This window comes from Arachis hypogaea, chromosome 16 (assembly GCF_003086295.3).
Source record: "Arachis hypogaea cultivar Tifrunner chromosome 16, arahy.Tifrunner.gnm2.J5K5, whole genome shotgun sequence".
Lineage (NCBI taxonomy): Eukaryota > Viridiplantae > Streptophyta > Magnoliopsida > Fabales > Fabaceae > Arachis > Arachis hypogaea.
Genome location: NC_092051.1, coordinates 150,872,788 through 150,898,486, shown reverse-complemented (window position 1 = coordinate 150,898,486; position 25,699 = coordinate 150,872,788). Strand labels below are relative to the sequence as shown.

General features: G+C 33.2%; 4 protein-coding genes across 20 annotated transcripts; all 4 read right to left on the bottom strand.

Annotated features, from left to right (window-relative positions):
- Nucleotides 1-661: 661 nt before the first annotated feature.
- Nucleotides 662-13,110, bottom strand: LOC140179759 (uncharacterized). 12 transcript variants are annotated; one of them, XR_011873596.1, is made up of 11 exons: nucleotides 12,822-13,102; nucleotides 12,076-12,147; nucleotides 11,914-11,988; nucleotides 10,746-10,826; nucleotides 10,187-10,256; nucleotides 9,993-10,084; nucleotides 9,880-9,921; nucleotides 9,681-9,761; nucleotides 9,303-9,408; nucleotides 5,426-5,524; nucleotides 662-3,168 (listed from the first exon to the last, which is right to left on the bottom strand). XR_011873596.1 is itself a non-coding variant. In XM_072219520.1 (11 exons), exons 1-10 carry the CDS (start codon nucleotides 12,846-12,848, stop codon nucleotides 9,337-9,339), a joined length of 696 nt encoding a protein of 231 aa, XP_072075621.1. In that variant the 5' UTR covers nucleotides 12,849-13,013; the 3' UTR covers nucleotides 7,453-7,795; nucleotides 9,303-9,336. The 12 variants fall into 12 exon arrangements, 10 of the variants coding, with proteins under 10 accessions (XP_072075620.1, XP_072075618.1, XP_072075614.1 ...); XR_011873595.1 differs by lacking the exons at nucleotides 10,746-10,826; nucleotides 12,822-13,102 and adding exons at nucleotides 11,392-11,475; nucleotides 12,221-12,313; XM_072219520.1 differs by lacking the exons at nucleotides 662-3,168; nucleotides 5,426-5,524 and adding exons at nucleotides 7,453-7,795; nucleotides 11,392-11,475 and having other exon boundaries at nucleotides 12,822-13,013.
- Nucleotides 5,926-8,131, bottom strand: LOC140179758 (3-ketoacyl-CoA synthase 4-like). Of its 3 annotated transcripts, XM_072219510.1 has the most exons (3): nucleotides 7,796-8,131; nucleotides 7,594-7,697; nucleotides 5,926-7,402 (listed from the first exon to the last, which is right to left on the bottom strand). In XM_072219510.1, exon 3 carries the CDS (start codon nucleotides 7,308-7,310, stop codon nucleotides 6,138-6,140), a length of 1,173 nt encoding a protein of 390 aa, XP_072075611.1. In that variant the 5' UTR covers nucleotides 7,311-7,402; nucleotides 7,594-7,697; nucleotides 7,796-8,131; the 3' UTR covers nucleotides 5,926-6,137. The 3 variants fall into 3 exon arrangements, with proteins under 3 accessions (XP_072075611.1, XP_072075609.1, XP_072075610.1); XM_072219508.1 differs by having other exon boundaries at nucleotides 5,926-7,697; nucleotides 7,796-8,126; XM_072219509.1 differs by lacking the exon at nucleotides 7,796-8,131 and having other exon boundaries at nucleotides 7,594-7,767.
- Nucleotides 13,111-14,015: 905 nt separating the features above from the next.
- On the bottom strand, nucleotides 14,016-20,189 carry LOC140179757 (uncharacterized). Of its 4 annotated transcripts, none has more exons than XM_072219503.1 (5): nucleotides 19,986-20,189; nucleotides 15,517-15,785; nucleotides 14,766-14,880; nucleotides 14,495-14,613; nucleotides 14,016-14,398 (listed from the first exon to the last, which is right to left on the bottom strand). In XM_072219503.1, exons 2-5 carry the CDS (start codon nucleotides 15,738-15,740, stop codon nucleotides 14,347-14,349), a joined length of 510 nt encoding a protein of 169 aa, XP_072075604.1. In that variant the 5' UTR covers nucleotides 15,741-15,785; nucleotides 19,986-20,189; the 3' UTR covers nucleotides 14,016-14,346. The 4 variants fall into 4 exon arrangements, with proteins under 4 accessions (XP_072075604.1, XP_072075607.1, XP_072075606.1 ...); XM_072219506.1 differs by having other exon boundaries at nucleotides 15,517-16,071; nucleotides 19,986-20,180; XM_072219505.1 differs by having other exon boundaries at nucleotides 18,886-20,104.
- Nucleotides 20,190-22,229: 2,040 nt separating this feature from the next.
- LOC140179756 (protein RADIALIS-like 4) lies at nucleotides 22,230-23,789 on the bottom strand. The gene is made up of 2 exons (XM_072219502.1): nucleotides 23,345-23,789; nucleotides 22,230-22,547 (listed from the first exon to the last, which is right to left on the bottom strand). Exons 1-2 carry the CDS (start codon nucleotides 23,623-23,625, stop codon nucleotides 22,523-22,525), a joined length of 306 nt encoding a protein of 101 aa, XP_072075603.1. The 5' UTR covers nucleotides 23,626-23,789; the 3' UTR covers nucleotides 22,230-22,522.
- Between the last annotated feature and the right edge of the window lie 1,910 nt (nucleotides 23,790-25,699).

Here is a 25,699-nt window from a genome sequence, read left to right as displayed (position 1 = left end):
GGATTTTTTTTCAAATAAAATAAAAAATAATTAATTCCCCAAATCTCACTTTCCAGCTTTAATTTTTAGGATGTGTTTTTTTTGTAATTAGAACAAGTTTGCTGTACCCCAACGAACTCTATATAAAGTATAGAATTCACCGCACTCCTCGACGAACTATATGTTGAATTTTTAAAATAAAAGCATGGCTGTTGGAGAGTAGATCATTAAAGCACAATATTGGTTTTCATTTTTAAGGTTGATATTTTTTCTACGATGTCAAGGAATTCATTGTTATCCATTTGTTACGATGGTAAATTAGTGTATGACAAATAAGGTTCTATAATTTTTAAATCGGGACAACCGATATTCACGTATATAACACTGGAGGTTGATAGTTTAACAGTTTTGAAGAATTTGATATTATATTCCATCGGGCAGCAAGAGGAAAAAAGGGGTGAAAAAGATTTATTATAGATATTTGAAGGTTGTAGAAGGCTTAGAGAAGGGGGGTTGAATCTATGACATTCTTTTGAGTTACTGAAATAACCCTTTAAAACAAACTTTTAATTCTGATTCTGTTTGAACTCAGCAGAGAAAAATTTATGAGACAATTTATTTTTGTCTCATGAATATCAGAAAACAGAACAGAGCAGGGAAGAGAGAAGCTAACACCATCATGTATTCTAGTTCAGTTGCATTGTGCAATGTAACCTACATCCGGTCTCCACCACAACAGTGGTGAAATTTTAACTATAGTTAAAGTATTACATACACCAATTTCACAGGATTAACACAATCCTTTCACACTCAAGTTCTAGCCTAACTTGACTTGGTTACGCTAATACCTAACTCTTCACTCTTAGTGTTAACCCAACTAAAAAAGGGATACATTACAGGTACAAGATACAAGACACAAACTCACCTAAAAAAATCTAAAATTACTCTAGACTTTTCTCTCAAGTGTATCACTCAGGCCTCAACCTCTTTCCAGTTTTTACTTGAGCTCTCTCATTATGCCTTTTCACTTAAGAAATTACAGAAAGATAAACATTAAAAAGAAAATTACAATCTGTAAAACATGAAGGAGATTAATGCTTCAATAGCCTCTTTGCTATGTGATAAACCAGATTTGCTAGCCTTTAATTCAGTTTTTCATTCTGGCGGAATGCTCCTTTGGCTAGGAAACACTGTCCAGTTAGATGAACTTCTTCAAAGAGCTTTTTCTTAGAACATACACCTCAAGAACACTGGTTTTCTCTCCTTGGCTTCTGAATGATCAAAACTCTTCTTTTGTATCTCCATGCATGTTGCTGAGTTGCTGTCTCCTAGGTCAACCCTAGAGCAGTGTGCTTCACCAACTCACTGTGTCACTTTTCCAGTTAATCCTCAAACTAGAAACTTTGGTTTTGACTTTCCTTTATTGACCGAAAGTCACAGAATCAGCATAAACGGATATCTTCAGTGGTAAACCCAGATCTTGGCCATTGAAAAACAACTTGGTTCCCAAGACACATATATGACCGTAGATGCACAGCAGTGAATAGCAGAGATTATCTTTTCCATGTATCCCAATATAGAGTGGTAGAGAGTTAAAGATGAAGAGAAAAAAATGAGATGCATGTAGAAGGAAATAAAATCACCTTTAACTTCTGACCTCTTCTTGATACAGATTGATGTGGGTGATTAGACTTCTACCTTTTGCTTAACTTTTTCTTTCTTGCTTCTTTGGTGAATAGCTTAGGGAAAAAGCTCTCTCTCACTTCTCTGATTTCTGACCAAGAGGAAAAAAGTTAACGTTGCTTTTAGTGAAAGCAAATTGGAGGGATTAGCCTTGAGTGATATCAAATCGGGCTTGGGTTCAATCATATTCAATTAGCCTGTTTTGATTTCTTTGCTTTGTTTCTTTTAGGCTTCCTTTGGATTGTAGCCCACCAGCCTTGTTTTAATTTCACCCAATTGGACTGCTGTTGTGTATTGGTTTTGGTCTGCATTACTCAACCAAAATGATTAATAACTAATTAGGTAATTAGCCTAATAATCTAATGTTTGTCATCATCAATTATATTAGTTAATTTCTTAACTCAACAACATCCGACCTAAAGTAGATGGTAGTTTGTTTTATCAAAGGTATGTTACACTCGTATTGTCTCTGTTACAATTATATTTATGAGATAACGGTTGTGAGAAATACGTTTATTGTATTGAATTAGGTACCGTTTGCGCGACGACGAGGACGCACGGCTCATACGATCGTGGCACAACCAATGGACAAATATTCATCTGTTGGAATTATTCGTGTATCTCATTGAGGTGGGTGGCCGAGGATCATCTGCAGATACTGTCGATAATAGTCCGTTGAGTGGAATTGTTAAACAAACTATCAGAAGGACTATGGTGGACCTAAATATGCCACTCAAGGGGAGTCAAGAAGGGTCTAATGTTAAAGCTTGTAATGTTGACTTGATGGACAATGAGGTTGAAAGTCATGATGGTTCTGCTATTAGAGATCTGATGATGGATCAATATGAAGTTAACCCCGATGACGTAGACAATGCCGATGAAGAACTAGCTGAAATTTCTGATGATGGTGACGATGAAGAAGAGATGAACTACTATAGTGAAACTTAGATCACTCTTACACAGCTCGCCATCTTTCCACCATATTACCAGCCGGATCATTTCACGAGGTTGAATCTCAATGCAATGACTTCGAATTGGTCGTTTACCCTCTCATGTACCTCTTCAGGCGCTCCTCTGTAGCGTCTTGCTCCAACTCTCCACAAACTGTGTTCTGGAACCACGTGAGCTTCATCGTCCACTTTGTCTATGACTGTTGGTCATTTGGGCTCGAAACAACCCCGAGTAGCTACTCACATAACTCCTCAATCGTGCGTCCCTGATGGTGCTGTTCCCACCCACCAATGCACCCATTCATAGGATCATCGTCAATCCTGAGCCCCAGCTGGTACGCTACATCCTGCAAGGTGATAGTCATCTCGCCGCACGGTAGATGAAACGTGTGGGACTAGGTCACCACCGCTCTCTCAAAGCCGAGGCAAGCGGCCAATCGTGCTCGAACTCGATCATATAGACCACATACTCAAATCCAGCTCGTCTGAGATATGGCCTAATCTGCTCCGGTGACCGTGCCATCAAATTACGCTTGGTGTGCAGTACCCGAGGCGCCTACCAAACAGAAACAAAAAAACACAAAAAAAGGGACGTTTAGCACATAAAATAAGAGTTTCGGTACTAATTAATTAAACAAAATAAAAACCAATTAAAAAATTATACCACTCTATCAAACCTCCTATCAATGTGTTCAGCGTGATTCAGTCTATACATCTTACCCTCGTAACCCAACAGCTACTCCTCCATCTAAATACAATCTAGTAAAATACAATCACAAACAATGAACTCACCTCCTTTTATGTTAACCAAATTATTAAATAAAAAATCTTATTTAATTATTTAACTCGGCTTATAAATTTAATAATTCTAATTCTGCCCCCAGCTAATTGACGCGGTCAACTACCTAATTAATTAATAAATAACTAACTGAACTCTAAATTTTTCAAATCAAAATTTTTCTCATCCAACTTAATTTAATTCATTCTTCCACTAATTACCTTCTGAGCACGCCTTAAACTATTTATTCTAGCTAAACTAATTAACAATTTACTTTGTTATACTAGTTAACATGTTATAGAAAATAAACAACATCTATATTTAAAAAACAATTGCATAACAAATTTTAACTAACATAAAAAATAATTAACAGTAAATCTAACTAACATGTCATCAGTAATTCTATAACTCTAACTAACAAACAACCTATAACTAGTGACTTTAACTAACATGTCAACAGTTACGCTAACTAAGTTAAAAAAAAAAAACTAACTCTAAATAAGCAAAAAATTTAACTCTAACTAAGTTATTATTTACTGATCTGAAACTAAGAATATCGTCTGCAATGAACTTCACGTGCGTCTAAATGATAGGATAAAAGAGGAAGAGAATGAATTTAGAAGAGAGATTGCAAAAGAATAGGACAAACACAAATAGTCCCACTAAATTTTTATAAGGTGCCAAATTCTACATAGAGTTCGCCAGAATGCGGCGAACTTGTTCTAGTTACAAAAAAAAAATCACATCCCAAAAATTAAAACGGGTTTGAAAATTTATTTTTTTATTTTATTTGAAAAAAATCCAAATAAATAAATTAATTAAAGGGTAAGGAGGGAAGAGAACTTGTCAAAGTAAATCATCGTCCAACATAAAAAATAATTTCAAATTAACACATTCATCATACTTATTTTTTAGATTAATTTATACTGTAAAAGTTGTAAATCTAATGTGTAAACTGTAAAGTCATACATGCACCACACTTCACTTTTTAACTACTCTATTAATTGCAAAACATACTTCCAAATTAACACATTCATAAAACCTTTTTAGATTAATTTGGATCAAACTCGACTAAAATGAGAAAATTAATAAAGTGAGAAAGTGAGAATCTAATCACTTATAAATTAAAATAGTAAAACTCACACATGATAGAAACTACAAAAATAAGAAAAAATGGTGATTAATTCCTTATTTTGTCACTTTATAATTCTTTTCACTTTAGAAAATCTTTTTCCTATTAATTGATTGCATAAATTTTTTTTGTCATTTAATTAAAAAGTAAACAAAAATAAAGGATATAAATATTAAACTAAGAATTTAATTGGTATGCAGTGATTGAATCATATGCTTGTATTTGTTCCTCCCCCTCCCAAAAAATAAAAATAAAAATAAAGAAGTTGGAAATTTTAAGAAGAATAGTTAACTCATCAAACACAAAGTTGAAAACCTTGTTTAGTGTCAAATTAGGCGTTCATAAATGAAATATAGCCCACGTGATTGTATTATAGGAATTCTTGATAATAATAAATAAACAAGCATCGGTTAGCATGTCAATCCTAGAAAATTATTTCATCATTCCAACAGGAGCATGATTAGTATTTGATCGAACATCTGAATCTTATTGTTCACATGTACGTCGTCACTTGCATTTTTTAAATGCTAATTTATTCTTGGATTTTTTCAATAAATCCAATAAATCATTGCATAATTGATGACATAACTCACAAAACTATTCCACAGCCAGAAGTCTCTAAGGAGAAAATTTTCGAAGCAAATATTCTCTGATATCTAAATCAAATAATTTCGCATGAGTGATTTGTCGAAATAATATTCTTTATCCAATTAATGGTGAAAAAATAACCTAAAGTCTCTAGTAAAATATGAGCATAAAATAATCATAATACCCAATAAAAAGTTAACATAACTGACAAGAATACACCTCATTCCAGCAAAAAGATAACTGCTACCATATAAGACAACAATGAATTTGGTTGGATAAATATAGAGAATTAAGGACAGTAATCAAAGCTATTACCAACTAATCTTGCAAGGTGGGACAATAGTTCGCTACAAGGGCTCATTTTCTTTTGGTCATAGTTTTGGAAACTACCATCACATTATCTTCTGTCCCTACCTGCAAATCGCCATCACTTAGAATTCAAATATGAGTTTAGCAAACATGGGTCCTAAGGCACATGATAAGCTTACTATTAGTAGAAAGTTTTACATTTTTTCATTTAATAAATGCAAAATAAATCCATTGAAAACTTAAATTTTTTTGTATTTCCAATAAAAACTTTCTCCATTTGTAATCTTAACATGTACCCTTAGGATAAATAAACCCTTAAAAATATATGAACACATTTTAGATTCTCATTTCTATGCACCATCGCTATATAAACTGGTTTTGAGATAAAGAATGAAAGTTACTTCTTTTATCTAATTTTACACTAAGTGGTGCTTCAAAATTAAACTTAACTAGACCAGATAATTCTCATGACTTAGAGTATAGAAAAAAGTTATAGAAGATTACAATGCAACTATAAAGGGTAAAAATTTCATAGAGAGCATTGGCAGCACAAAAAAACAGGAATCCACCACATCATACCCAAGAGACATGAATCTGACTAAATTGTAAGCTACTAGCAACATTCATCAAGCTTCAAACAAAAATGAAATTGTAAAACGTATATGAACACATCTGCAATTTGAGAGGCAAAAGGACATCGTGAATTCACTTCTATGTTCTAACTAATATGTTGCTGAGCTATGAGGGGTACTTCCACAGGATACTTATCAATGCAATCTTCCCATGGTCCATTAGGAGAAGACTTCACATTATGAAGTGCCTCCCAAACTGCACTATTACACTTAAACCCACTTCCAAATGCAATTTGCCAAAGCCTATTTCCCCTTCTCATTCTCCCTTTGGCTTCTATATATGCCAGCTCATACCAAATGGAGCTCGACGAAGTGTTTCCAAACCGGTGAAGTGTCATCCTTGAAGCCTCAACATGCACAGGAAGAAGCTGGAGATTCTTCTCCAACTCATCAATCACCGCCCTGCCACCGGCATGTATGCAAAAATGATCAAAGGCAAGCTTGAAATCTGGTATATAAGGTTTCACATCAGCCTTGAACAACTTCCTCATTACCAATGTGGCGAAAAATAGAAGCTGTTCGCTGATTGGGAGCACCAAGGGGCCAAGGGTGGTGATGTTGGTCTTAAGCGCACTGCCTGCGATTGCCATCAAATCCTTAGACAAGGAAACACCAGTCTTCCCAGCACCATCCTGTTCCTGATAGACACACCGGAATGCCTTGTCATCGGCAGCGCGATTGGTCCTCACTACATGAACAAGCCTGTACTTCGCTCTCCTCCGATCAGCAGACTTGTTGGAGAGCAGCACGGCTGAACCCCCGACCCGAAACAAGCAATTAGGTATGAGCATAGATTTCTTATTCCCAAAGTACCAATTTTGAGTAATGTTCTCAGTGCTAACAACAACAGCGTAAGTATTCCTATGAACCTGCAACAAGTCTTTGGCAAGATCAATAGCTATAACTCCAGCACTACACCCCATTCCCCCCAAATTGAAGCTCTTGATGTTACCCCTCAATTTATACTTGTTAACAATCATGGCAGATAGGGAAGGCGTGGGGTTAAACAAACTGCAATTCACCACAAGAATGCCGATAGCCTTAGGCTTAAGATTGGTGTTTTGGAACAAACTATCCAAAGCACCAAACATAACCTCTTCGGCCTCAGCTCTAGCCGTAACCATGGAAGATCTAGGAGGTATGTAAAGCATGGCTTCGGGGACATAAGTCTCCTCTCCAAGTCCCGAGCGCAAGAGAATCTTGCGCTGGAACTCTAGGGAGGACTCATCAAAGTCTCCGGTGAGGCGAGAATGCTCCATAAAGCTACAGAAGGGGGCCTTGAAGCGATCGGCTGGGCGATAACAAGCAAAGTCAACAAGGTAGACAGGCCGAGGACGAGTGAGAATGAAAACTGTAAGTCCAAAGACAATGAAAGCAGAGCAAGTGAGGATGGATATTATATTGTACTGGAGGTGGAGCCACACATGGTGAAGATCATCAATATCAGTTTGAGAGAAATGGATTAAGGTCACAAAGATCAAAGGCACAAAACAAAAGGTGAAGAGGTTGGAGATCAAGTAATGGTAGCCTAGTTTGACATACTTGAGCTTGACACTCTGCAGGAAATCCGGTAGAGCCATCCGAGATGGCGGCTGAATCTGAACAGCCGCAGCTGCGGTGCTGCCTTGGTTATCAGAGATGGTCATCTTCAGAATGCGAAACAAATAACAAAGGAATTGTTGAGTTCTCGAGTGTGAAGAGGTGAAGAGTAAGAAAGTCCAAGAAACACATGTATGTCTCGTACCTGAGAAGAAGGTAGCAGTTAAATAACGGCTCCGTGCAATGTGCGGTAACTGGGATTCTAAGATTCGGGGCAGGTGGGAACGAATTTTCTTTTTTTTTTTCAAGAAATTATTTTGGTTAATTTCAACAACTCCTCCAATTATTTATTTGCATTTTTTGGGGTTGAAAAATTGAACTAATAATGTATAACAAAGAATGAGTTGGCAAGAAAATAAAAGAAATTTGAGACAGACGTATGCATGTTAGAAAATTCAAATGAAGAGTTGGATGACGTAAGGTGGGGAAGACTCTGGCGAGGACATGTAGATGATACACAAGTTGATATTATCAACATTTCAAAATTCAAAGACAGACTAATGGATATTTTTATTTAGAAAAAAATAACAATTTTTCAATTGATGAGGTGGAAGACAAGTTAGCAATCCAATAAAAAATATCTCCAAATTAGCACATGCACGGATGCACCACTCTTATTCTATTTTATTATATATAAACAGAACAATTTCCGTACACTTAAAAATTGTAAATTTAACAAATAGAATTGCTAATAAGTGTTATTCGAACCACTCATGTTAGTGTCACTAAAATTAGATGCAAAATCAGTAACTAATATAAAATATATATTGAAATACAAAATATATATTAAAAATAAATTAAATAATATATTTATACATAAAATTATAAAGACATGACAACTAATTTTACTGTACAAATAGAATTTTTGTATGATATATGCACCATACTTGATCACTTATTTATAATTCTATTAAAAATTTAATTTTAATGTACTTTCCGTGTAAAATTTTATACATGTATCTAATTACGTAATATTATGTTAGCAAAAATAACTATCTTTTAGATTGATAGCGTGAATAGTCATTTAAAGGAACGAACGTGATTGAACGATTATATAAAATATTTTATATTATCAATGCATTAAAATTGAACACTTTTGTTAAAAGTTTATTATAATTTACCCTTAACTTTTTGCAAATATGGAAATTAACCTATTGAACCTTTTAAATGTGCAGATTATGTTGCCCATTTTTCCATTAGTATTAACAAAGTTTAGGGTATTGAAATTGCATACGTAAAATAATTCAGATGGGTGCATATCAACTAGAATTGAAGGGGTGTCCTGCAATTATTTTCTTGCATTACTATTATTATCACTGAATTATATGTTACTCTATAACAAAACTTTCAAAGAAGTAGATGTAACATTCAAACACTTGTAATCTTGATAATAAACATAAACACCCCAACTTGGCATATGTTCCATATGCATATAAAACTATATTATCTTAACAGGAGCATGATTTGGATTCAAAAGCACAAAATCATCAAAATTTTGATAGTATTGGCTACATTTAAGTCACTGCAATTTTCTAAATGCCAATTTATTCTTGGATTTTTCAATGAATTCAACCATTCATTGCACACCAGAAGTATAATTACATGAGTTTAGATCAATGTAGAGAATTAAGGTCATCAATTAAAGTCATTACCAAGTAATTCAATAAAGTGGGTCAGTAGCTCAGGCTACATAGCCTCCTTTAAGAGTCTTTCAGTCACAGCTTTTGGAAGTCCCATCACACTATCTGTTGTCCCTACCTGCATATTAACATTTCTAAGAATTAGAAGTATTTTTCAATTAAAAGAGGAGAATAATTTTGAGTTTGATTGTTATGTTTATGCACACTGTCATACAATTGGATGCTTAATTTGTATAACTTCTAAGATAGTTGGTGTCTAAGTTAAATACTTTTACTAATGTGACAATAAATGATTTGATATCTTTGCACTACTTTTTTAACATTGACAATGCATGCAAATTAAATCCTAATTTTTTTTATTTAACATAAGTTTTTTGAGAATAAACCTACCACTTCTCTGACAAATGGCAATATCGAAGGATGCTCTATTAGCAGCCCACCAGCAACGTTGAGAGTAACACCCTCATCAACCTAAATGGCAAGAAAAAAGATAAAAAGCTTATCAAACACCCAAATAAAAAATTTAAGATAGTTTTGTAGAATAAAGTGATCATCCATGACATAATCAATTCAAAGAAACAACACATACCAGCTTCTCAATTATTTCATCGGGTATTTCGTTGAAATAGATCTGTAAGGTGAAACAAATTACTCAGAGAGAGAGAGAAAGAGAAAAAGAGAGAGGAGAGGAGAAAATCATACATCCACACGATCCCATTCTCCTTTTCTGAATCCAGTTTTGAGGTTTGTAACTAGAACGGATGACACAGTTGCTGCATGCCCCCCAGAATAATCTGAAATTTTGTAAAGAATTATATACATAGAAGGCCATTGGAAGTTCAAAAGAGAGAAAGCGGTTTTAGATTACACATGAATGGAATATAACATATGCAAACCTTTCAAGAATTGCTGAGCTTCTTCTTTGCTAGATGGTTTTTCCCTAACCACACCGTCATAGACCACCACCTCCAAATCATTTCATAATGAAGGCATAAGCAACTTCGACTGATAAAAAATTAGAAAAAAGAAACTTGACAATTTCTTTTACAAACTAATTTCATTACCACAAGGCCATTTATTTATGAGGATAGCAACCACCAACAAGCAAGAGCTTGGAGATCGTTTAGTTTTTCATCCATAATACAAGAACAGCAATTTGTTTTGACTCTGGAAATATTTTTAGGCTATTGATACACACTAGCCAAATCAGTTTAAAAAGAGAAGGGACGAGTAAAAGAGACAGCAAGAGCAACAAAATGCTAGAAACCAAGAAAACCAAGCCACAACGTAGCTGTTTTTTTTTTTCCCCCCATAGCAATGTTGGACATTTGACTTGTTTCTGTTTCCTTCAGAAAAAGAATATCAAGTGATGTTGTTGCTTTAGTAACATGTGACGGAAGAACAAAGGAAAACTACAGAAGAAATATTTATAACTCGGAAAAATATGATGTATACTTGGTCACAAGTAATTAATAATGTTGGCTCAGCATCCTTTAGGTAGTCATCAACAGGGAGCTTCTGTAAGATAGCTTCTGCCTAAGGAATAAAAATGAGAGATGATAAGTACCTGAGTAGCAGTTTCATGAATAAAAGTGATGTGGTATTTTTGAAAGTGTGAATAGTTACATAACATCTCCACATAACTACTTAGAGAAGAGTCACACAAAGAAAAAGAACACACAAACACTGATGCAACAATTAAAAAAAAAAACTGAGCAAGATATTGCTCTGAAATGGTTTGATGAAGACGAGAAGATAAAACCCAAATCATTTACTTTGATCGTTCCTGAACCTAACAATGACATTCTCAACTTTGATTGTTCCTATCAGATAAGCATGAAAAACTGAAAAAGTGGACAGAACAAAAAAAAAAAAACAAACAAACCGTTTACTTTGTTACAAAAGGAATGAAGTGTTCGAGTATCTTCATTTCCTCACATGGCTGGCTAATTTACTATTTATCTAATAAGCTATACCTCTTCAAAAGAAGCTAGTAAGCTACATATCCTCATTTAATAAATGGCCTGGGTAACACCACCTAACAACAACCATTAACACCTAACTAACGGTTGCCAATGACCAGAAAGGAAGCAAGATGTACTGTGTCTGCCGCAATTAAAATCATTGGTTCATCAACCCTCTCTTGGTTACTGGTAGTTTGAAGTTTAGATATGATGGCATTGGCCTGATACATAATCACATCCAAAATCAGAGGATAATTGATCATAGCATGGCCTTCCATGAAGGAAAGGGAAACAACACACAGAAAGCAAAAAACTAGGTGACATCATAAAAGCAGTTACAGCGTGCCTTTATAAGGTCTCTCTACTCTCTATCAGAAAGAATCAAGATATCTATTATCTCATCTAATACAGCACTAGCACCAAACAGAACTTTTCTTGCTGGTTCACTGGTGACAATGGATGCAGTTATTTATGCTTACTTTAAAATAGAAGTAATTTTTATAAAAAAGGTGGGGGGATATGCAATTTTATAATTGAATGGGGGAAAACGCATACAGTTTTAAGCAACATTTGTTTTTATAAAAAGAAATTAAGCAATATCAAGTAATTCATTTGTGGGATATAGAGAGCACTAAAGAAGTAATGACTAGAAGGCAAACCTTGGCTTCAGCTAGAGCCATAACCAGCTCTTCAGGAGTTTCCTTTCGGATGCTCTTCTCATCAATATCAGCAGTCTGCACGTAAATACAAAAGATTAAAGAAGCGACGTCCACAACCCAAAATCCAATCCAATCATTGTTGAACGAATGTCATTTACTTACCATTTTTGTGAATTCGTACCCCATTTCAGATAGTATCTTGCGCCGTGCTACTGAGGATGATCCCAATATAATCTGCAAATGACAATATATCATCAAACATTCAACATGATTCCATAATCTGACTTAAACTAAAATTGTAGACAACCAGAGCTTTAGTCAGAACTTCACTGCCAGCATGGGGTGTTATTGTCCTAACCCCTAAGCTATATCCAACCATCACCATGATTTCTGGCAAACATTGTGGTTATATATTTCTGGTTATGCACTTTTAACATCAAATTTGTTCTACTCCTTAAACCGATTTTCTTATGTTGAAATAACACACATCTATATAAATATAAATATAAGAAAACGGTAAAGATACACAGTACTAGTAAAAAGTAACTATGACAATGAGAATAGGAACTACGAAACACTCAAGTATAAATATGAATATGATGCAGATGCACACACAGTTACATAATAAAAGATGAGAAGAGTTGCAGTTCTGTGCGAGTGAAACTGCCACAACAGACTCAGCTCGTTGTTAACTGAATTCAGTTAGTTAGTTAGTTAGTTATGCTCCTGTTATATAAACAAATACAGTAAGTATAACTACATCTCTGCAAGTAACGTGAAAACAGGGATAGAACTTCAGAGGGTAATATACATTAAACAGCCAATCTCTAATTGAACGACGATTTGAAATAATTGAAATATAATTGACGGAGAGAGGAACCCTAGATTGGAAGGAGAAGAAGACGAACCTTGTAGGAAGAAGTGGAAGCTTCCATTGTTGCAAGCTAATAAACCGAATAGTGAGCGGGAAATGGAGACACAAGCTATGGAAAAAAAAAAAAAAAAAAACGAAAACGAGCGACTAAAATTAACGAACGAAGAGATTGGTGAATTTCGATTGAGCTGTGTACAAAGGTGTGTAAAATACTAAAATGTAGATGAGTAAAATCCCATCCCACCCCTATCCTTTTACATAAATGACAACCCGCTCCTCAACCATACAAAATTAACTTTGATCATTGATTTTATTGGACATTCAAATCTTTGGGAGTGGATCTTCTTTTTTTTTTGAATTGTTTGATAAAGTATAATTTTTAATTATTTAATATTTTTTCACATGTTTTTTGTTTTGTCCTACTAAAAAAATATAATGTGAGAGATCATATATCAAACAATTAAAGAAAAAAAATTGAGAGCATCATTCTCCAAACCTCCTTGTTAATCCTTCAAATAAATGATTAAGGATTTATGTGTCTTGTTATAAAAAAGTTAAGAGTAAAAGAAACACTTTGATGTTTTTCTTGATTTCAATCAATTCATTTGAAAGCATTCATTGTATTCCTTAGAGTTTAGAAACTTTCCTTTAGGAGTTTATATTCAATACCTACACCAAACCAAAATGCCAAACAACCTATTAATTCAACTAGTCATAAAGAAAATGATAGGTAAATACTCATTTAACTTTGATGCCAAATGCAACACCTTTGTCTCACCAAATAATCTCACAAATATTCATTAGTATATTCGTTCACATGTTTAAGAAATGGTGTGATATAATATCATCTGTAAGTCAAAACGTACGTACTATAATCATCTGTGTGTTTAAGTTTAAGGTCTCACAAGGTCAAACTTTTGGCTATAACAAAAATACATATTATCATTTATTTCCAGTCAGTTAATCAAATGCTACTTTCTAGGAGGTATTAGAGACGATGAATTAGATATTTTAATTGGGAGGAGAAAAAAAATAGGAATTTTAGTTTGGAGAAGAAAAAGAATTAGGAATCTTAAAAGAAAAGGAAAAAAAGATCGTGAAGAAGAGAAGAATAAGAACGCTGGATTTAAGAATGAAATGGGTTAACGTAAATTAATGAGACACATACACCTTAACCATGTGCCCAAAACGTGTGCGTTTTGCTAACAAGGTGGGGCCAATATCTAATTAAGATTGAATACATCATATGCTATAAGATTGAATAAATCAATAGCTCTCTGTTGAAGATTGAATGTTGATACAAGAGAAGCTCAATATCGCAGCAGCAACTCTGGCAAAAACAACTGAAGATCAAAGATCTTCAAGATCACATTAACGACTGGACACTATAGTAGAATTCAGTCAACTAAGCGTGGTGGTTTGGTGGACAGGAAAAGGAAAGATTCAATTTTAGATGAAAGGATAAAAAAAAGTTATTAAAAAACTTCACAAAATAATGAGTTTAGTTATAATGGTGATCAATGGTTCACCAATAATGGTGATTGGGAACTTCATAGCTTCTAGGCAATGCCTCTCACATACTGGTCCAATGTTGTATTGAACAGCTGACACCTACACAAACCCATCAAAGATTGATTCAACAAACAAGTTCTTCCATGGTAAATAAGGGGAAAATTTGAGAAGAAAAAGTGATATATACTACGTTACCTAATAGGAGATCCGGGTGTATAGAGTGGATTCTTGACAACATATTCAACATACAAATTGTAGATATACTTCAAGGAGTCCCGCAGATCACCGGTTCGAGGATGAGTCACTAGGATAATCTGCATGAAACATGAAAATCATGGAGAATCTCAATATAATCATAACCACAAGTTAATTACAAATATGGACAAAGTGCCAAATAAAAATTAATTACAACTTAAATTAGCACCAACTACATCTTAAGGTATACAAGAACATTGTTGTAGCTGACCTTTATTCCGGAAGGACTTTCCATGAAACTAAGTTTATATGTATTGGTCCGAAAACTGTGAAATGAACAACCTTGGCCGGGCAACTGAGGCACACCAAGGTTTCCTTTCTCTGCACTGCACAATAAGTTGGAATACGTGAACTAAACCTACCAGTTCAGTATAAAAAGTCTACACCAAAGAAACTCCTTTTACAATCATACAAAACATCCATCATCATTTATATTGTTGATCAATGGCAAATTGCAGAAATAGTAGACAAGATACAGTAATAAAACAATTTCACAAACAAAATATAACAAGCAGGAGAAAACTACACCTAATTAGGATAAAAATGAAGGGCACATCAGAATAAACAACCATCCCATTAAGTACTATGAGATCATAGCACATTATTAACTTAATGATACCATGGTGTGAGGTTATAAACATTACTTACATGACCATTTAGGAATTGACAACCAAAACCAAGGACTTAATTTTCAATTGCAGGTTTATCACCTATGCGCAACTTAACTCCTTATCATTGTCTAGTGCTGTAATTTCTACACATTGCACAGAAAATGATGTATAAATGCAAACAGTATTCTTAAGAAGGTACCTTCGCAACAATGTAACAGAAATGGTCAATTATCCATGAAAAATGGTCAACATTGTTAACGCACTACCCTCACCCGAAATTATATCTGTTGCATAATTTTGCAACAATTCTTAACTTTGCGTATAGTTATTTAAATAAAATAACCAACATACATGGTAGGGTCCATCTTCGCTGTTAGTGACTTCAGTGAAAAAAGAAGTCCAAACATTAACTTATGGTCTTGCTGAGCATTCAATGTCCGCAATGGGCGATTCCACTCCCGATAGAGCAAGCATACACCATTCCTATTGAACACATACATCATATGGCCATTGTTCCCTGAAGCTGTTGGTACAGGAGGTGATGGACTGATTTCAGACCCTCCGAAAAATTGCATTCTTGATCAACAAGGATGTAGAAAGAGATACCAGTATATCAAAACCTGAAGTGGATGTTAATCACTTTTAGTGCAGTATTTCACAATTGGCAGTAAACATAAGGTATCAGGTTGCGAGAACCGAACCGGTCATTGAACCGGTCAAGTGAATGACTGGTTCAATGGTTCAATGATCCAACCAAAGTCGAACCATAATTGAACCGGTTTAATTAAATATACAATAAAATTATTAAAAATTCAATATATAATTTTAAATATTTAAATTCAATGATTTATAAACTAATAAAATTCAAAAATTCAGAGTTTACATCACCTTCCATATTTCCTCCATCTAATAAAATAGAATAAAAAGCCAATAAGAACCCAAAGTTAATACTTAACAACATATATCTTTATTAAATGAAACAAGTTTTACTATTTCACTAAATCCCACCAATGATACCAAGTGAGTGCTTGTTTTAAAGGGGCCAAAGCATCATAAAAGACTAGATAGGATTTGTAAGAAGAATTCTGAAGCATCTACAAATATATGAGGTACTTAAGTTGGCCTTAGAATGAATTTTCATTGTCTTAAAAACAAGTTCTCTTTGCAAAAGATATGCAGTAAATGCAAGTTTTTTTCAAAACAAAATGCTCAATTAAATTGGCTTCTATCCCACAAAACAAGAAGCCACAGTACACCACAAAATCATAAAGAATCAACTGAAATTTTCAGCAATCTACTTCTGACCATAAAAATTCCCCAAATTGGAACAACCAAACAAACAACCCATACCCGCACAACCCCGAGAATCCAAAATTCAAGCAACAGGCCACAGAATAAAAGGAAAAAGGAACAGAAAGAATTAAGAAGAGTACCAATCTAATACCCAGAAATTTATTAATTTTTTTATTATAAGACAACAAGTTTTTCAAGGCACAAAACAATCCAAATTACATATAGCCAAAAAGAACACAAATTACATCCAGAAAATTTTTAGAAAAATTAACTCAGCAAAGAAAAACAAACCATGAACAAAATTGTACCAAAAAATTTAGCAAGATACCATCAACTCAGCCAGTAAAATTTAACAAATCAGTGAAACACCATCAACAAAATTAATCCAGAATAATTAAAATTCTCAACATCATAGTTTATTTCAGTTTCATACAAATTAATAAAAGAAAAAACATAACAAATCCATCAGAAACTCATAATCATGAACATTATTCCAAATTACAGAATCATATAATCAGAGGTAGAAACTCAAAATCATCAAAATCAAGTTATTAACGACAAAAAAAAAACGAACAAGCACTGGTTACCGCGCGGCGAGGGAGGCACGAAACTGACGGCAAGGTAGGAGCGAAACAGACGGCGAGGCAGGGAGGAGCGAAACAGAATTGCTAGCGAAGGAGGAACGATTATACAGAGACGCAGAGGAGAAGAGCTTGTGCGAGAGAGAAGAGGGTCAAAGAGCTACCAATGTGCGAGAGAGAAGAGGGCCAGACGCAACGACGTAGAGGAGAAGAGGGCCGAGCAGAGCTTCGAGAGGTTACTAAATTTTGAATGTTAGGCGGCGCTGGCTTAGTGAGCACCACTGCTGCTGCAGTTTGAGAGAGAGAGAGAGGGACAGACGACGCCGAACTAGGGTGCAATGGAAATTAGGATTGGAACTTGGAAGGGAGAGAGCTGAGGGAGGAGTTCGTAGTAAGGTTGCGAGAATCGGACCTCTCAATAAACCGATAAGATTACTGATTTAATGATTTACTGGTTCGACTAATGGTCAACTGGTTTTATTAAATATTAAATAAAATTATTGAAAATTAATAATTTAATATATGTAATGCTTGATCACTATTTAGTTGTTCTATCTTTAAAAATACAAATTTTTAATTAGTAATAACTACAATTTACAAACACAAATTTACACAAATTAAATACAGCTAATAACTAAATATTGATTATTGAACAGATTTACAGAAAATTTCTAATCACATCAAGAAGCAACAACATGCAGTATCAAAAGTTCAAAACACAATTATCAATTACATATGGCATCAGAAGTTCAGAAAAACTCAGAAGTGAGAATCCATACAATTAGACAACTAAATCAACAATCAACAAAATTAATAAGTACCACCAAAATAAGTACCACCAAAATATAACGAAATTATTTTAGAAGAATTAACTCAAATTGAAAAGAACAGTGAACCTGAACAAAATCACTAAATGAAGTCAATCAAAATACAATAGTCCTCAACAAACAACTAGGGAGGGCTAATTCCATACTTCTAGCCTTGAAGACATTCACAGCCTCATCAAGAAACTTAGCAGATAAAGAGAGAACCTGGAGAGCAAAGGGAAAAAGCTCGACTGCTCGAGCAGTGGAACAGATGTGAAAGCAAGGTCCCGGTGAGAGGAGGTGACGGCCGAGCAGTGAACAGAGGTGACGATGAGGAGAGACGTTCGCGGTGAGAGTGAGACGAGATGCAACAGAGAGGAGAAGAGCTCCGCGATGGCGATTAACAATTACCTAATTCTAGAAATTTTCACCATATAGTAGGAGTGACTTTATGCTAGCCAGAGAGAACACAACATATAGGGAGATTAACAAAAAAAATACGCAGTTCAATACAGGAACATGTCTATGAATGCCATGATTGATTGAACCGGGTGAGGGATTTGTCATGGCTTCGTATGCGGATCAAATTAAAAATCTAGAAATCTAAATTACAAATTACATACAACAATTCAGAATGACAGCAATTCAAAATCCAGAATTATATTCAGCAAAATTCAATACAGCAGCATTGAACTTATATTGCAAAATTCAATATAGCAAAATTCAAAATCCAGAATCCCAAAATTAAACTTATATCAAATTTAGAATTACAAAATAATTCATTAATATAATTAACAAAATGAAAAAAAATTGAAAAGCAGAATAACTCTGTATCAAGCCATCAATTCATATTAACGAAGAAAATCCAAATATTAACAAAATCAGAAAATACAGCAAATCAATTACTAACAACTAACAAGTATTATCAGAATCAATTACTAAACCCTAAACCAGCAAACCGACGCCGAGGAGATGGCTGCGAAGTGCTAACAGAGTTATCAACATCCAAGTATTATCAAAATCCAAGACACAGTGCTTACCGCCGGCAAGGAGGAAGACGAGCGACGGCGACGACAGAGCTTGGGGTATCTGATAAAACCGGTACTTTAAAAAACTTGGCCGATTTGGCCAGTTCACTAGTTAATCGCCGGTTCATCCGATTTTTAGCCGATTTTTTGCAGAGCAATTTTGAGGATCAATCAGACTGGTTAGATGACCGGTTCTCAGTTAATCCAGTCGAACCGGCCAGTCCGGTTCGATTTCAGAACACGGGTTATCAGGATCACCGATACAATGTAAGAAGCAAAACTTTCTTATCAACTAGTGTTGCTGCCCATGCAGTGCACGGGAGCAGCAACAAAAACCAAATATGCAAGGTTTATTTGTAATATCCATAACGAAGGTATCTCTTAGCATAGTAACAATACTAGTCCAAGATAAAAGCAAAATTTGTTGACACCAAATATTTCATCAATTACTTATACATAGATGATATCAGCAACCAACACAGAGAAAAACTAAGGATAACATATTACAAATTTGCAAAAGGTTATAGAAACACATAAGGTGATGCAAGATTGCAAGTCATCACCAAACCTCACTGTACCTCTACTAAATCAGACTTTGGCAACACCCCGAAACAGGACATGTTATCAACCATGTTCAGCACCATGCTGAGCTTTAAAAGCATGTACTAGATCATATTTTCAATAAAAATAAATTAACAAGAAGTTTGTCAACAAAAGAAAACTAAAACTCTAATGTTGGTACCAACTGTTCTTAGCTATTAAATTCAATTGTAATGTGAATTGCATACCAAAGACTTCCAATCAACCAAGTACAGAACAAAAGATGAAAGTCCTCCACCTCCGATCCCTAACGTAATCAATCTAAAACCCAGCAAATGATTTTGTTCTCTACTTTAAAACAGATCCAAGAGATCGTCACTAATTCCTAATATATGAACCCGATACACTTGAATTTTAAACAGAATCTAGTGCAAGTGCTCAAAATCAATGGTATTAGATAATACAGATTACAAAGCTAAGTTGATGCTTCAACTATTCTATGAACCACGATCGGCTGCATCTGTTAATTGAAATGAACAAAGAAAAAAAAAAGAGACAGCAGCATTGTGCACCTTGCAACGAGAATAGCTGAGGCGGAGAAGGCGGTGTTCGTTGCGGTGCCGGAAGCAGAATTTGCACGCGGCGGTGAAGAGATCGGAGGGATGGTGGAAGAAGATTAGAGATTCGGAATGGAGAATGGAGTGTGGACTTGTGGCAGTGGTAGGGGTAGGGGTAGGGGTATTTCTGGGAATTGAAATATTTCTTTTAATTGTTTTTTTTTTTTCTTTAATTGTTTTTTTTTAAATAACAAAAAATTGGGTTTGTATTTATTCTTATTTTTCGGTCCATATTATTTCAGTATCGGTTGAGTAGAGTGCACATGACATAAGTTAACTACTAGCTAGCTAGTTGGGCTTGTTTGTTTATTTCGAGTTGGATATGGGCTTATGTTTTAACTTTGTTCTCAATAATATTATTGGGCTTTTCTAATAACAAGGCTAAACCCTTATCCAAAAACGCCCAAACCAATAGCGGCAGAAATTTGCCCAGACGGGGAATTTGTAGGTCTCCAATCATGTCGCACCAAGGTTCAAGTCCAAGGAGTGGATGCACAGAATCTTGGTCTAATGGTCATCATGTATATGCTTTGTGCATGTAGCAATCTATTGGCCAATGATAAATCCTTAAATAGAATTTAGTATCGCGACGGATTAGTTCTTGTCCTATTGAATTGGGAGATACCGTGATAAACTAAAAAAAAAGAAATAATAAATAAAATCTTTAAGCATTGTATGTGCGAGTGTGGTGTTAATAAGTTTGTAATACTTAGTATTAAAGATGATAAAAAATGCGATGCTGCCTTAAAAATTAATTTGTTAATTAAAGTTAAAAAAAAAACATAAATCTTAAATTTTAAATTCTATATTTTAAAAATTAAATATGAATTATTGATCTAAAATATAATAAATAGAGTTAAGTTTTGTTTAATTAATAAAAAGTGCATTATTTTTTACTTAATAAATAATGTTTAAGGATGAGTCAAGTTTCATTGATGGCAACTAAGTGCGATTAATTGTTAATACACCCATTTTGTCTACGAACTCATTAAGAATGAGTAGCAAATATATAATCTTAATTAGTAAACATCCTTAGATTAGAAGGTTTACTTTAGTAGTGGAGTAATAAAGTATAATATATTTGAATTTTTTGCTAATCATTATGTGATGAAAATATTAGTAAACCACTACTAGTCTTCAATAAAATAATAATGTTAGTGATTGGATAAAAAAATGTACTTATATTTTCCAGTGACATGCATTACAAGCAATAATGAATTATTTGTCAATATCTTACGTTATTAATTTTGGTATTATATACTAATTATAAGCTATTAGAAACCTGTTGCACAATCTTCTTATGCAGAACAAAAGTTGCAAAATTTGTCAACCTTTGAGGGTTCTATTGTTTCACGAGGTTTCAAACCTTTCCTACACTAATTATGAATCCAAGTTATATGGTCGGTAGAATCAGTGTCAATTTTGATTTACATCACTTTTTTTAATAGATTGAATTGTCTTTAATTTTAGGTATTACATCACAAATTCATATACACTATTTACTTACATACCTAATATTTTTAAGAATTTTTATTCATTATTTAATATTATCAAAATTTAAATCCAAATACAATATATTAAAAGACATGTTAATGTATCATTTCAATTAAGTCTCAATTAGGTAGCGTTTGTTTTGAGGTATTGAGACAGAGACTGAAAGATTAAAATTCAATATCATGTTTGTTGGTTCAGAGATTGGTACTAAAATTTCTGTCTCTGTCTCTACAATTTCAAGTATTTTAGTACCTCCAAAAAGTAAGAACACAGAGACTAAAATTTTTAGAAATAGAGACTGAAACTTTAATAACATTTTATATCTAAAATACCCTTATTTCAACTAATTAATTCCAATTTTATCCTTTGTGCAAATTAAATTAGAGTTTCATTCTTGTTTTAATTTCTGTCTTTCATTTTGCACCAAACAGAATACTAAAATTTATTTCAATCTCTGTCTGTTAGTCTCTATTTCTCAGTTGCATCACTAAAAACGTTCACACTTATAAACTATTTAAAAATCATATTTTTACTTAGAATCGTGGAACTTGTAATATTTTTGACCATTTGGTACATATATATTGGTTTTTTTTTCTCAATTTGAAAAGTATTCTAAGATCATATCTAACATTACAAGTTTAGTCTCTATCAATATCATTTGTAATTTTGTATCCATCAAAAGGACAAATTAATGAAAAGAAGTACTTGACAAAAACTGGTCATGATTTACCATCAACCAGTTGGCATATATGATTGAGATAATTAATTAATAACTTTTTTTTTTACATTACATATATATAAAGGGATAATAACATACAGCTAGCTACCATTGACACTTAAGGGGAAAAAAATCAAACCACATTTGATTTTTGTTATTAAAGAACAAAGCTAATTAAGCTACTAATAATAAGCTAGGTGCATTTTTTGGGTTTTCACTTAATCCACTTGATTTGTATAATATAATCTCTATTTTTTGTCCCACCAAGCTTAATTAGTCTTCACTGGAGGCTAAGAAACTTCAACCTGCATTGCATGAACGAAATCAGATTCCAAGCCACATTATTAATTCACAATTAAATATATATATCTTATGTAGATTAAAAAAAAATGAGAAACTTGAATAACAATTCACAACAATATAATAATAAGGTGTATGTGAAATAAATCATTTGTGTTTTGTCTAAATTAGACAGTAAACCCGGCATTTATGTGTCTCTACGCAATAACTTTTTTTATATATAAAAATAATACATAATTATTAGCAATTTAGCATGCCTATTCACTTTTTTTTCAAAATAATAATAATTATTAGTTTGGACAAAAAGAAGATATTAATTAATGTATATCCAAGCTCTAACCAATTTACTATTTATATCTATTCAATTTTTTTAATGTACTATTTTGAAAAATATAATAAGCACTACATACAGAATCCCTTTTAACTATCATGGTAAATTAAATATACCAGATACAATATAGTACATTTTTATTTTCTGTATAAATTAAATAAAACAAGCAACCACTCCGTTTTAAAATAAGTGTCGATTTAAATGGACAAAAAAAATAATGTAAAATAATTTTTATTTTAGTTATATATGATAAAAGGTAAAAATTTAAGTGTAATAAATTTTACGTAATGTTAATTGCACCTGAATTTTCACCATAATAAAAATGTTATATACGTAAAAATAAAATTATTAATTTAATTAATATATTTATTTATAAATATATATTCTATACGAATAACTGATTTCGGGTAATGGTGCAAAATGGTATACATAAATATTAGTAGAAGTGGTAGAAAGTAGTAATAACAAGACCTTCTTTCTTCTTCCATGTAATTGTAACCTTTATTGCTGGATCCAACTGTTGCATTACTTGGAACATTTCTATAATTAGGCAAAGGAACATGTCCTTCCTCAATTTGCTTCAAATCCTCAACAAGCATCTCATAATGCATCTTCACTTCCTCCACCGTGGTCTTCCCTCCGACCGCCCTCGCCAGCTTCTGCCACCGGTCCGGCGTGTCCTTGTCGAACACGGCCAAGGCGTTCTCGAATCTCTTGTTCTGCTTTGATGTCCAAGCTGAGCTTGAGGCCATTGATGATCTTCTATATGTCACAACAAAACAATGAAAAAAATAAAAAAAAAAATAAACACACTATACTATAGTATAGTATATGACTATATGGTAACGAAAATTAATATATATTCTCAATGTTATTAAGGGAGAGAGAAAGAGAGAGTTATTTATGTGAATAATATGGATGCATTGTACCCTTTATATAGTAGTGGTTGTGTGATGCTACATGTTGCCTTCGGAGCATAAAGTGGGGGGACAAATTGTAAAAAATCATACTACTTTTTAGGTATTTCCCTATTTTACATGAGTGTGCAAAATTAGTTTAATATATTTTTTATTTTTTTTATGCATCTATTAAATATTAATTTATACACTCTGACTCAATAATTTGAGTTTATCCTAAACTATTTAGAATTTTGTTATCCTAGGATTTGGTATTGATTGTGAAAGATTGCATGTTAATATATTTTGAAAAAAAAAAAGAAGTGCAATGTTTTTTAAAAAACCCACTATATATTATTAGAGATAATAAATAAATTAATAAGCTTTTAGACTTTTATTTTTTATAATTTTATAAAAATAAAAGCGATTAACTTAATTAGCATATTAATTTTAATATTTTATAGAGAATTAAAATTTTTTAATTAATAAAAAATATAATATTCTTTACTTAATAAAAAATATTTAAGGATAAATAATCGAATTTGAAACTACTGCTAGCTAGAAGAAGCTAAGATAAAGTTACATTATTCCACTTATAGCTATGGGATTATTGTTAGTGCAAAATTAATTAGTTTAATGCTAGTCACAAAAAAAAAAAAAAAAAGTTTAATGCTTAGACTTCAAGGAATATGGCATTATAACAAATATAGGAATTAGTAGCAAATTGAAGGGTCGCGCCGACTTTGTATTAACCAAGAAAGTTAATTACATAATGTAAAATTCACTCATTCTTCAAATTCCTTTTTTCACATGCATGCCTTCTTTTTTTTATTATTAAATTGAGTAGCATTTTGACCATATTTTAATAAGGAACATAAGAATAATGTCCCCCTTGAATTGACATGAGCAAAAAATTGAACCAGACATCTCTAATCTACAACTTCATCTCTCTCTCTCTCTCTCTCTCTCTCTCTCTCTCCTCTCTCTCTCTCTCTCTCTCTCTCTCTCTCTCTCTCTCTCTCTCTCTCTCATATACAAGAATTATCATCACCTTAAATTTTGAACTCAATTGCCTTTTATTATTTTTCTTTAGGGTTGAATTACACTTAAAAAAAATTAAAATAATATTAATATGCAAGATACCATTTTTTTTTGTAAAATTATACACTAATTTCCTTCGAAGAAGTTTAAGTTATATATATATATTTTCACATATGACTTACTTTAATTTTATTATGAACATATCATATAAAAAGATTAATTTTCTTATGTGATGTAAAATTAGTTTATTTATATATAGTACATATTAGGGGTGTGCATGGGCTGGGTGAAACCGGGTTTGATGTGACCCAGACCCGACCCGAAATATATACCGGGCCTATTTGTTAGACCCGAATCCGACCCTAGACCCGATGAAATCTATACACTTTCGGGCCACGATTATACCGGGTAAAAACCGGGTGAAAACTGGGCCGTTAACATTATATTACCTTGATACCTTCTTGTAAGTTAGTATGTAAAAATATCCAAATTTCCAAGACTCCAACTACTATTTGACATGGTAAAATTCACTTAGAAAAATATAATAAGAACCAACTTTTCTGTAAAATTAAAGCATAACCATAATCAATACTAATATTGCCTAATAACACCAAATATTTAAATCAATACAAATAACACAAGATTATGCATTAGTCTAAAGTCTTATGCATTTTAAATATAAAACATTAACTTATAGTCTTATATATAATGACTAGTAATACAAAATATTAAGGTTTACAATACTTAAATTTCACATAATAATAGCCATCATCCATCACTAATAACACAAAATATTAATTGTGTATGATGACCGGGCCACCGAGCCGATTTCGGGTGACCCGAGATATGGCCCGGACCCGACCCGAAATAATGACCGGATCTATTTTTA

Bases quoted from the DNA above. Each gene is read 5' to 3' on its own strand.
- LOC140179758 (XM_072219508.1), bottom strand. From the start codon at position 7,697: ATGACCATCTCTGATAACCAAGGCAGCACCGCAGCTGCGGCTGTTCAG.
- LOC140179759 (XM_072219520.1), bottom strand. From the start codon at position 12,848: ATGGAAGCTTCCACTTCTTCCTACAAG. The intron at 11,476-11,913 runs GTTTGCCTTCTA...ATTATGTATCAG, and splicing joins TGGCTCTAGCTGAAGCCAAG to GCCAATGCCATCATATCTAA. The intron at 10,085-10,186 runs GTTTGCATATGT...ACAAAATTTCAG, and splicing joins AGCTCAGCAATTCTTGAAAG to ATTATTCTGGGGGGCATGCA.
- LOC140179757 (XM_072219503.1), bottom strand. From the start codon at position 15,740: ATGCAATTTTTCGGAGGGTCTGAAATCAGTCCATCACCTCCTGTACCA. The intron at 14,614-14,765 runs GTCAGCTACAAC...TGTTTCATGCAG, and splicing joins AAAGTCCTTCCGGAATAAAG to ATTATCCTAGTGACTCATCC. The intron at 14,399-14,494 runs GTAACGTAGTAT...GGGTTTGTGTAG, and splicing joins ACACCCGGATCTCCTATTAG to GTGTCAGCTGTTCAATACAA.
- LOC140179756 (XM_072219502.1), bottom strand. From the start codon at position 23,625: ATGGCCTCAAGCTCAGCTTGGACATCAAAGCAGAACAAGAGATTCGAG. The intron at 22,548-23,344 runs GTCTTGTTATTA...CATGCAATGCAG, and splicing joins TACATGGAAGAAGAAAGAAG to GTTGAAGTTTCTTAGCCTCC.